General features: G+C 32.0%; 1 protein-coding gene across 2 annotated transcripts in view; it reads left to right on the forward strand.

Annotated features, from left to right (window-relative positions):
- The window catches only part of LOC118205934 (trafficking protein particle complex subunit 2-like protein), an 85,987-nt gene that overhangs the window by 55,366 nt on the left and 18,622 nt on the right, over window positions 1-11,999 (forward strand). Inside the window, exons 3-6 of one of the 2 annotated variants that reach the window (XR_015041040.1) lie at window positions 5,896-5,983; window positions 6,208-6,287; window positions 6,425-6,513; window positions 10,178-10,262. Coding sequence is in view for 1 of the 2 variants with exons in the window: in XM_085816379.1 (XP_085672505.1) it covers window positions 5,896-5,983; window positions 6,208-6,287; window positions 6,425-6,467 (211 nt within the window). In the remaining variant the exon portion in view is untranslated. Of the gene's footprint in view, window positions 1-5,895; window positions 5,984-6,207; window positions 6,288-6,424; window positions 6,596-10,177; window positions 10,263-11,999 lie in introns of those variants that run through there. The other variant, XM_085816379.1, reaches the window with a different exon arrangement.

The raw sequence follows: 11,999 nt of genomic DNA on the forward strand, positions 1-11,999 counted from the left end.
TTATTTCAATTTCAGAATAAATGCTTGTTGTAATGGTCTGAACAATCATGCAGAGAATTAAAGTATTTATGTGTTTTCCTTCTGATCATGAATGTTGGCAGACATGTTTTCAAAACTACATTCGTGATTCTTGTAGAAGTTTGAAGAAATAGATTGCTTTTTATTTAATTAGATAATCAGCAGATACAGATTACAAATATGATATATTAAAACTTAAATAACTATAGGCTCAAACTTTGAGATTATCTGACAAAATTCATTAAAACTAGTGCCAATCATTCTAGTGATCAAAAATCCCAAGTAAAATATATATATATAACAAAAACAAAATTGTTACCTCATTACAAATTCAGTGCCCCATAAATATGAATCTAAGTGGTATTGCACTATTTCACAATGTCTTTTATTGTGCCATTTTGACGAACTCCATAATCTTTTAATGTTTTGAGTATGTGCATCAGTATAGCCAGGCCCACAACTTGGGAAATATTCCCCTGCTTGATGTTCTTTAAAAGGCAGATCCCAAATTTTAATCATTTTTCAGAATGCAAGAGGAAAAGAGGACATAGCAAACTTGTAACTTCCTTACAAAATTTAACTTGACTTACTGAAGATCTGAGTGACATAGTGATGTTCTTATAAATGTATTGTGACATCACTGTTATATATTATGGATGATAAATTTCACTGTTTGGCAACACTTTCCGAAATGATCGATAACAAAATATATAAGTACTAAATTATCTTCAATCTTGTAGAATCTTTCAGAGCATTTTGGTCCATGTAATAAAATTGACATTTTTGGCATTCCCAAGTTGTTTTACTATGCTTCTTTGTACAATTTTACTAGCTTTTATTTCTTTTAATGGTAGGCCTTTTATACTTTGATTTTATTGCAGTTTACAAGAACTTGTTTCAGTGGTTTTTTTATCTTTGGCTTTAGTTTATTATTTGTTCTACATACCATTTCATCTCTATTATGATATTTTCCTAAAATGTACACTCTTTTGCAAAAACATCAAAGCACCATGAAGGAAGTGGTTGTTTTTGATGAAATTGAATATGTGTATAGTTCATACACTAATAAAATGATTAAAAAATCAAGGTCATGGTACCTGTTCACGGCTCACAATCACCCATTGAGTGTTCAAATTAGTAGTTGGTCAAACTGCACCTGGCGACAATGTATGCTTGAATTTGTCAAGACAAGGAGTGGTAGAGGTTCCTAATATCATCCTGCAACACATTCTGCCAGTCATTCATCAGTTGTCGCTCTAGATTTGTGGTATTTTGCGGTGCACGAATCTGGGGGCCTTCTATGTCCTAGATTGTGAAAGGTCTGGTAACCTTGCTGGCCGAGGAAGATCATCAACCGCACGGAGACAGTCCAGAGATATGTGAGCGGTATATGGCTGGTCATTATCTTGTTGGAAAATGGCCCCAGAATGACGTGCCATGAAGGGTAATTGTTGAGCTCTTAAAGATGTACTAAGGATAACTAAAGATGACCTGCTGTAATAAGAAATAGTGCCCCACACCATCACACCAGGGGTTATGGCTGATTGGGATCGTTGTCGAGACACGAACATGGTGGTCATCTGCTTCAAGAGTGAAGTGGGATTCATTGCTGAACACTATACAATGCCAGTCTGATGGCAGCCATGATGACCGGCTGCGACACCACTCCAGACGACTCCGCCGATATTGTGGGGCCAAAGGCAAACATATTAAAGGCCTCTGTGAGCATAACCCCACCTCAGATAAGCGCTGTGAGATGGTGGACGGTACCACGGGAGGTATAGACGTGGCTGTAGTGCATTGAATAGTCTACAATGATACCGTTGGAGCACTTTGGGCCTGGCGAACAATCATCCTATCATGCCTCACATTTGTGCTCCTTGGCCTTCCAGAGCCTTCATTTCATCAGCAGTTTCCTTGTAGCAGCCATTGCTGCCAACATCTTTGCGCTGCAGGTGGCAGCCTATTGCTCCGTATGACCACCCAGCTTCACGCAATCCAACAATGCGACCACGTTCAAAGTCGTTTAGTTGTCTGTAAGGTCTTCGATATTGTTGTAATGGCATCTTTAGTTGCTTCTTTATGGAATTACAATGGCAGCAATAAAAAAAGATAAATTCTCCACCTCTGTCACTGGTTTTATACTTTGTGAATTGTGCACTAGAAATGCACGCTATGGTTGCAATTCTTGTTCATTTGCATGTTCAATCAAGATGTTTTTGCATACCAAATTTTGTCACAATCACAAAAGTCTTTCTTGGTGCTTCAGTTTTTTTGCAAAGAGTGTATTTTTAGACATAATATAGACAAAATCAAACTGTTCTGTTTGTACCTGATATAAGTTTGCCACTTTTTTGCCAAGAGTCCATATAATTTCAAATTTATTCACCATTTTCTTCTTTCCAAATCCATTGGTGATAATTGAGGATGTGGTTAATGATGTGGTCTTCATTGTCAGTATCATATTCAATAGCCAGTAGCTTTGAATATTTTTTTACAGAAAAAAAAAGCGTCACTGCTCTTACTATCACTGCTAAGAAATGTCTATTGAATCATACTTTCAAAGTTAGCATTAAGTGCAGAATGTCCTTATTAATGCTAAATTTTCTTTTTGAAGACAGATATTTTATTATTATTTGATTATGTAAAGATTTTTAAATATTTTTAAGAAGGCATGCTAATGTCTGCTAATGTTTTAAGCATGCTAATGTGGCCAAGAAAGACATATAATCTGCAGGTGTGAATGGGCGAAACACCAGAATTTCACCATAGGTTTATTCAGGCATGGTCCCACCATACTAACATTTAACTAAGACAGAAAGACATCAGTGACAATTAATCACTAGCCTGACACATGTTGTTTGCATTTGGCTTGATCAACATATGGCGAATATCATCTGTGGTTGTTATATTATATAGCCAATTTCTTTACAATTCTCTCACAATAATTAGACAAAGACGTTAAACAAGAATGAAACCATTGTCATTGTATTACTTCGGATTTCGTTTTTGAAGAATTTTCCCATGAAAATGATGAAAATTACTGCCCCAGTAATCAGAAGTAATTATGTACAATTCATATTTTGTTACATAATTAAAATTCATTTGCTCCCCTTCAACAGTATCTGAATGCATGTAATATTGTTTACATATATAAGCAATTAAATGCTAATAATAGTTTTTGATTATTCAAAATGTATTGCTAGTGTAAGTTACTTTAAAGAAAATACATATTAGAAAAATATTTACTCCTGAGTAATGAATCGGAGCTTATGCAGGTGACTCTGTGCTTGATTGTGTGTGTTTGAACTGTAAATTTTAAAAAAAATCTGCTGTGTACACCACAATGACTTCCTTGTATGGAATATTAAATTATATGCATTTTTCCCAGCATTTCATTTTAACTTATTCAATTTAATTAAATTTTCTTCACCAAGAGTTCATGAACCACAATAGAATAAATGCGCTTTTTTAAATTCGCTATATTTATTTACAATAGCGATACACTGGCACTAGTTTCAGTTAACAGCGTTACATCTCATTCATTTTATAACTCAGAATGCAATATATATATATATATAATGTTGTATGATCTTAAATTCATTTAGTGCAAAAACAAGTTACTACTACTTGCGCAATTGCTGCAAAGTTAGTAAATAATAATTTATTTCCTAAACAATATTGATTAATTGATTATATTATCTCCTAAGTTTAATTAAAGTAGAATTATTTTAAAAGAGTGAATCCATACTGGTAAGTTATATTTTGAAAGATGTTTTGAAGTAACTTGAAAGTAAAATGTTAATAATGTTTTAACGGGGACTGGAATTAAATCATCATGAAGAACAAAGTTTCAATTGTAAAAGGAAAAATTAAAAACATGTAATCGTTGTCATTGATCGGAAATTAGTTGACTTTTCAAGGAGAACAAACCAACTCCCGTTCAATGAACAATAATTAATAAAAATACGTAAATACGAAGGTGTTTCGTCTTTGCTCGAGTTATAAGGTAAAGCCAAACCGGCAATTCTAGTCAGGCCAAATATTTCCGCGAAACCTTAACTAGAAGATAAGAACATAATCGTTTTTAAAGCAAAAAATGCACAATTTACAAACATATAAGAATAAAGAAACTGAGTCCAGTAACAAAGTGGATATATATTTACAAAATGTTCAGGCGCGGTGACATAGCTTACCTGCAAAGCAGTTTTAGGGTTGCCCCATTTGGCGACAAAATTGGCGACATGCCATGAACGGATGGAGAAACGGAACGAATTCTTACCGGTTTAGCCCAGAATGTTCTCAAGCACCAGCCAAAAGCTATATAAACCCTGCTGGTACGCAGAGAATTAGTTAGTATCGAGTGTGCCTCATGTAGCAAGCCGTGTGGAGTCGATCAAGTCAACAGCCGGGCAGCGAGAGCCGAGTGGGTCGTTGAGTGCACCGAAGGAGTCTCTTAGTGTATCGTGGTTACTGCATCGTCGAGAGAGCGTGTTGAGCTCCGGGAACGACTGAACCAAAGAGTTGGGAGCCGTGCTCCATCGAGTACGTGGAGTTCCGAGAACAATCGAGCAGAGTCGGGAGCTGTACTCTGGTGCTTTGCAGTGAAGCTGTCTCCCACTTAATAGCTTGATAACCTGAAAGCCGTGTTGCTGATCGTGTCAATATGTTTATAACAGTTCAACAACTGTAAATGAGATTTTGGAGCTTTCCTGATTAATACCGGGCAATAAAGTGTGTTTCGATACTTCATCAAGTGTCGTCGTTATTCACTCCAAATCTACGAACGTGAAGGAAGAAAATAATGTAACAACTGGTGTCAGAAAAGAAAAATGCAGCAATATATATACATATATTTATGTTCTTTTGGTGCAGCTGATTGCAACCAAAAAGGGAGGTGAACAACTATGTATTATAGAAGTCAATATGTTGAATATATACAAAATTTCAACATTCTGAGGCTACTCGTGTTAGAGTTATGCAAGATACATATGTACAGACGCCATGAAAAAATCTCTTCTGAATCCATTTTAAATCATTTTTATAATTCGTTTGAAATGCACAATTTACAAACATATAAGAATAAAGAAACTGAACCCGCTGAACTGAGTAACAGAGTGGATATACTTTTGGTGTTGCGGATCGCAACCAAAAAAGGAGGTGCACATCTACATGTTATAATAAACAAAATAAACCAACATACAAAATTTCAATGTTCTGAGGCTATTTGTTTTTGATTTATGCGAGTACGTACAGACGCCATAAAAAAACCTCTTCTTAATACATTTTAAATCAGTTTTATAATTTGGGGGAAAATAGTCCTTTATTCTGTCCATAAGTACATTTGTCACACAAAAACAACACTAAATTGCATTCAATAGCGGTCAAAATGGATATTTTCGTTGAAATGTGATACCTGAAATTTTTCGTGATTATAATACTTTCTTTTAACTTTGTACAAGGAAGTAAAAAGGTTCAATATACTAAATTTTACTTCTTTTCATATTCTTCAAACATACATTAATTTACTGCTTCTACATTGATCATACTTATGATTGTCAGTACCCTGAATTCATCCTTAGAAGACATCCAAAGTGCAAAGATCTTATCTACGTTTCTCTTCCAGGGTATAAGAATTTTGGGATATTTAACAAAGGATATAGGGGAGTGTAAATAAATCAAGAGATACAGGTTTTGAATAATTTAAAATAATATAATTTAGTTTGAAACATGTAAATTGAATGTTTTATTTATTTGACATTTATATTGCATGTGCTAATTAACAATCTTTAGCTTTATTATAGCTAAATCTTAAAATTTTGCAGTTTAGTAAATCTTATAATTAATACATGCTTATTTTTTTTCCTTATTATTAAGGTATGGATACGTAACCAACACTAAAATTAAATTTGTTGTAATTGTGGAATCTTCCCACACTACCTTAAGAGATAATGAAATTCGCCAGGTAAGTAAAATATATTTTCTTAATAATTTTATATGCAAAAAAACTGCAAAGTGTTATGAATAATAATGATATAAATTTCTTCACTTCTTAACTTCCCATCTCAAAAATTGACATTATTCTAAACTGGTGCTTAATAAACAAAAGCATTAATTTAGAATAATGTCAATTTTTGAGTTACTTGCATTCTTGAAATTAAGCTATATACTGAATACTCATTCTTACAGATGTTTCGGAGGATACATGCAGGCTATGCAGATATGGTATGCAATCCATTTTATGTACCAGGAGAGACCATTACCTCAAAGTGAGTAACTGAAATTTCCCCCCCCCCTCTAAATGTCTACTTTTGAATGTTATTCAGTTTTTCCTTGTGGCTTAAAGTAATTAAACTGTTGCATTTACTTCCTGTAATTCAGAGAAATTTCTTTTTTTATTTTTCAGAGCATTTGAAAGTATTATAAAGAACATTATGGTATCTGAGTAGTTGTTTAATGAATCATCTGCTCCTGCATCACAGCCCTCATTCGTTTGTAAATTATCTTTGTATAATATTTGTTTCATTTATATTTATGATTAAAAAAGTATTCTGAAATAAATTTTTTGATATTATGACATTAATAACTTTCACAATATTCAGCTACTGTTTTTACACAAGTTGCCCTATCTACTAGTTGACTACCAAATTATAAAATAAAAAATTAGTATATTTCATACATGCAAATTAAAAATTGCTCATTGAACATTGAATCTTCACTGTTTTCATTTCAAATTTTCGTTTATTATTTTTCTTGAACATTGTCACATTTTCTGTCAGTTTTGTTAAATTTAGTTGAAAACTCTGCATGTTACATGCAAAAAAGGGGGGAAGAAATTATTAAAAGAAATCTCTATTAATATGCACAGTATTTTAAGAAAATGCATACACTGCATTCAGCACATGAATTATTTTGCAAGTTACAGTTCATTTTTTGGTTTTTATGATATGGAGTGATATTTCCATTATCATTTTATTGTTGTGACTGAATTATCCCTGGAAAATGTAAGTTCAAGCATATTATTCACACGGTGGCAGTTACAGAATAATTTGTCGAGCACTTTTCTAGAAATTAAAAAAAAAAAAAAATGTCCCAACTTTAAAGCGCTCAGTAAGTTTTGCTCATATAGTATAATGATACATTATTTCAAACACAAAAATCACACTAGAAATTAGATAAAAAAATAAATATAATTTGTGTTAGAGTTACAATTGAGATTTTTATCACGATGATTGACAACAACATCTTTTGGAGTTTCAAGTTACTGTAGTGAGGCAAATTTTTATTTCTTTTCATACTCTTCAAATACACATTAATTTACTGCTTCTACATTGAGCATATTTATGATAATAAGATGGTAATATGTTTGCCCTAAATAGAAGGGAGCAAAAGCAAATAAATATTTGTTGTTGTTCTAGTTCTAATTTTTTTTTTCTTTAGTTAATATGAAATATTTTTGTTAACTATTTGGCACTAATATTCTTTTCCCTTTCTTAGAGATTTCTGAGATCCTATCATTTTTTAATAAAAGGTATTTTTAGATTATTCACCACAAACAGTCAACAATTCATTGATGAAAAACAGTTATTTTTATGGCTTATGAGTACTGTTCATAAAAAATAATAAAAAGAAGCAATTATCAATTAATTATAAATAAGAAATTTTATCAGGGGGGAGATTAAAAGGGAAAAAAACTAACCAATGAAATGATAATTAAAACATGTAAATCCATATTTGCTCTAATACAGTACAAAGTCCGAGATCCGGACTCATCGGGACTTCGGCCATTCCATATTTGGGATTTTTCCGGATATTAGATCATCAGTTTAAATCTAGTAAGATGGCATGTAGAAATTATAAAATTAAAAGTATGAAATCATGATTTATAAAATAATGAAGCATTTATGATCTAAAGCAGCATTTCTGAAACTGTGGGTCGCAGGACCTGCAGCAGGGGGTCACCAAAAAATTAGCAGTTTTGATATTTCTTTAACTTATAATAATAATTTTACAGTGACCAAATATTTTTATACAATGTATCTGAAAATAGATAAAAATAAGACAAAGAAAAAAATGAAAACATTTTGACGCATTCTTTTTATAATAGAAACGTTCATTTTACTTGCTTTGCACATGATGCTGCCATTTCGTCTGTTACTTATTAAAAATTTTCACATTTATCTATGTCTTAAAATTATAAATCAAAGTTAAGGAATTATAACTGCAATAACAAGTGAAAAAAATTGATAGTTTCACACACCTGTGTTTGGATTTGCGCAATGCTTATGGGGTCCCACAAAATTTTCGCAAATATTATGGCGTCCTGGGGGTCGCGAAAAAATCTCAGTGTAAAAAAGGGTCTCGACGGAAAAGAGTTTAAGAAACCCTGATCTAAAAGGTATCAAAATTTACGAAAAAAAGCTTAATATTTATATTTTTACTTTATTAAGCATTTCTTTCAATTTAAATTGAAGTTGCTTCGTTTTTTGTGCTAATATATTCTCTTTAATTCTATAGACAGACATTGTTTCTTGTTCAGTTACAAAGTTCCACTGTTCATGTCCTGTAGTTGCTGTGTCGAGAATTTTGACTTACTTCTCAATCGAAATTTTTTCTTTTTCAGTAACCTCTCTGACACTTTCTTAACTATTGGTATCGGTATTTTCTGGATCTAGAACCGTACTACAGATTTCGCCGTCCATTAGTTGATTGATGATTGGAGCATTGTCATCACAATGAAAAACTTCTATTATATCATCTTCATTTATTACCACTTCTCCACATTTCTTTACAAATCTATTAATTGGAAATTTTCACCTTTGGTTTGCAAGGTCCGAAAAACATAAGTAAGCTGGACATAAGTTATGCCAAGAATTTTTTAAAGTATCTGGAGATACATCCTCCCATGATCTTGCGATAGTTTTACATTATTCAAGAAATTTAACATGAATTTTAAAAATGCTATTATATATTTGCATTTCAGCATGCACATTATTCCAATATCCATAGACTGAATGATGGACGTACAGTTTGGAGGAAAGAATAACATGGATACATTATCTTTCACTAAAACTTTAACTGAATTATAAGCCGAACAGTTATCTACAATCAGGACAATTTTTGCATCATCAAGTAAACCAACCCAATTCAAATTTTGCCAAGCATCGTATATGAAATAATATTCAAACCAATCATACATAACGCTTGTGTCATCCATGGTCTTTTATTTGCATGATATATAATGGGGAAAATCTTTACTCCTTTAACCCTTTCAGGACAGGCGTCCCATATACGCATTCCCTAAGAACGTCTCTTACAGCCGGGCATCCCATCCACGTATCACTAGAGATTGCATTCAGAGGACTGGTGATGCATATACTCATTTTAAGCTGGAACGTTTTTCCGAAGGCCACTAGATGGCATTCTATGCCCATTGCTTTTGAAATGAACACAGTTTTAGGTTTCTAACCTTGGATTTGATATATTCTGTCTGACTGGTATTTTACTCATCAACTGTTGCGAGGGTGAGGGGGGAAGCATAAACAAATATGGGCTCTTTATAATTTTTCTAGCCTCATTTTTATGCCTGCTATAACTTTTTTAGTCATTGAATTTAGATTCCGAAACTGCACCATTTCATTTCCTAACAGCAATAAAACTAGAGAATTAAAATATTTATTAAAAAACACAAAAATTGAATCAATTATTACATAATTGAATCTTACTTCATCATTAAGACTGTGTAACATGTTGTAAGAAAACAATGTTTTTGCTGTTCCATGCAATAATCTGCTTTGTAATTTTGAAAGGATTACCAATTTTAAAAAAGTAGGTGCTACTGGAAGTAAGTAGTAAAAGGAAGTAATATAAAATTATGTATAAATAGGACATATTTAAAGAAGTGAAATATTTCTGAAAACTTATTTAAATACACAATTTAAGGGGGGAAATGAATTAATCTATAAAATCTTAAATTATGGTGATTATGTATTTATTGAGACAACATATTTAAAAGAATATAATGAAATATCATATAAAATTCTACAACACATTTGCAGTGGATTTTTTGTGTAAAATTATTAATTTGCATTTTGTTGTAGAAATTATAAAACATTTATTTTCAAATAAGATAAATTGATATTAAATTTATCCTCTTCAGCAACTGCATGGAGGTAGGAATTAAAGATGCCCTCCCTCCACTATAGCTGATGCAGAGCTACCGAGCTTTGGTATAGCCAAAGAAGGTTAGTACTTTTGTTTATATCTAAAGATGTTGTCTTGACAGTGGTTTGGTAATACTTCCACACATGATTAATATGGCATTGAAAAGTGTGGACACTTCCACATGAAAGAAACATTCATTGTTTGATGATTAATTGTAATTTGTATAATTTAGTGGCATTTCTGCACAAATCACATCTTGGTTATCTTTCGATTACTTGCAACAGCAATTTTGATTATGAATTTGTTTTATAAAATTCTAAACTACTGGACTATAAAAAATATAGATTTTAGCAAAGTGTTTATGTTATGAATAAAGAATGATAACTACATTCAGGTACCTGTAAAATGTCAAATATCACAAAAATATAACACACTTTAAAGCTGACTTTCCGTATAACTAACTGGTACAAAAGTGAAAATTTGTGTACACCTTTCGATGCCCTTGATAGTGTATTTGCTACTTTTATATCCCAAATATCAAAATGGTTTAAATAAAATACATTTTTGTCATGCACATAATAATGTAATAAATGTTTATTTTTTAATATTTAGGGGAGAAGCATAATTATTGCTCATTTTAAACTCATCATTTTATTTTTAAACTGAGAACATTTTTTAAAAATATATATTTTGATATTGAGTAGTGGTCTGCTAATTTAAAAAGTTTCAAGACATGAAAAAATCAGTGCTATTAATTGGTATTAGCAATAAATTTTGTTCTCACATCGTGTTGTTTTGTTATCAACACATTTTTATTCTCACTTGAAAAACTTGTACTTTCACTCTACCCACTACCGCCTGTAAAGGTTGGACAGATAAGGGCACAACAATTTTGTTATGCTTAATTGAAGTATAAAATTTTAATTAATAAATTTGTCATTATCAGTTCAGAAACAGGTTGATTCATTTACTTCTTTTGTTACACCAACCCCCTGATGACAATGTAGTGAAGGATGTACCTTTTTTCTTTTACAATTGTCTTTTTTGTTAAACATTGATTTTTCACCTTTTTATGCAACTATACATTGTTTCTCGATTTTACTTTAAAACCCTTTGCGGCACAGTGTGCCCGTTCTGGACATACCTAAAAATTCCCTTCTGTACACACAGTAAAATTGAATGAAAAAGGGTTTATAGGTTACTCTGAACCTTCTTTATTTATAGTAGATGGCAGCTCAACACAAACCAGTCCATATATTTTAGCCATGTTTAGTTTTTTAAGACCCTCATTTTTCAAAGAAATCTTCCAGATTTTTTTTTTTTTTTGGGTATAAAAGGAATTGTTTGAAAAGAAATTTCTATGTTATTTTTTTTGGCTGTATGCTAATCTCCTTATTCTATATTAGTTTTAAATTTTTACCTTGAAATCTTGCCTAAAATCAAGCGGTGAACCCTAGGTGTGCCCAGACTGGACTCACTGATGATCTAGGGCAACTAAGAGTCTGTATTCTTTGTTTCTCCGCATCTCATTGGTCAGTTCATTGACAATAATGCTCATTTCAGCACTCTTTTCGAAGCTCTATTCAGCCAGTGGGCACACTGACCCACAGAATTAAAATGATACGTGCTATCTTCACAAAATTTTACTTGTGTACTCCTATAGGCCTAATTAGACTGCCTACCACTTTTTTTTTTTTTTTTTTTTTAATCAAAACTTCAACTTAAAAAGGTAGCATGCCGGAAAGGGTTAATGGTTTAATCCAGAAAACTGATATGTTTACCATTTTAAAAATGCTTTTAAAATAAACAGGGAGTTT

The sequence above is a fragment of the Stegodyphus dumicola genome, chromosome 1 (assembly GCF_044657685.1).
Source record: "Stegodyphus dumicola isolate Sdum_Otavi_A_Nest chromosome 1, ASM4465768v1".
Classification (NCBI taxonomy): Eukaryota; Metazoa; Arthropoda; class Arachnida; order Araneae; family Eresidae; genus Stegodyphus; species Stegodyphus dumicola.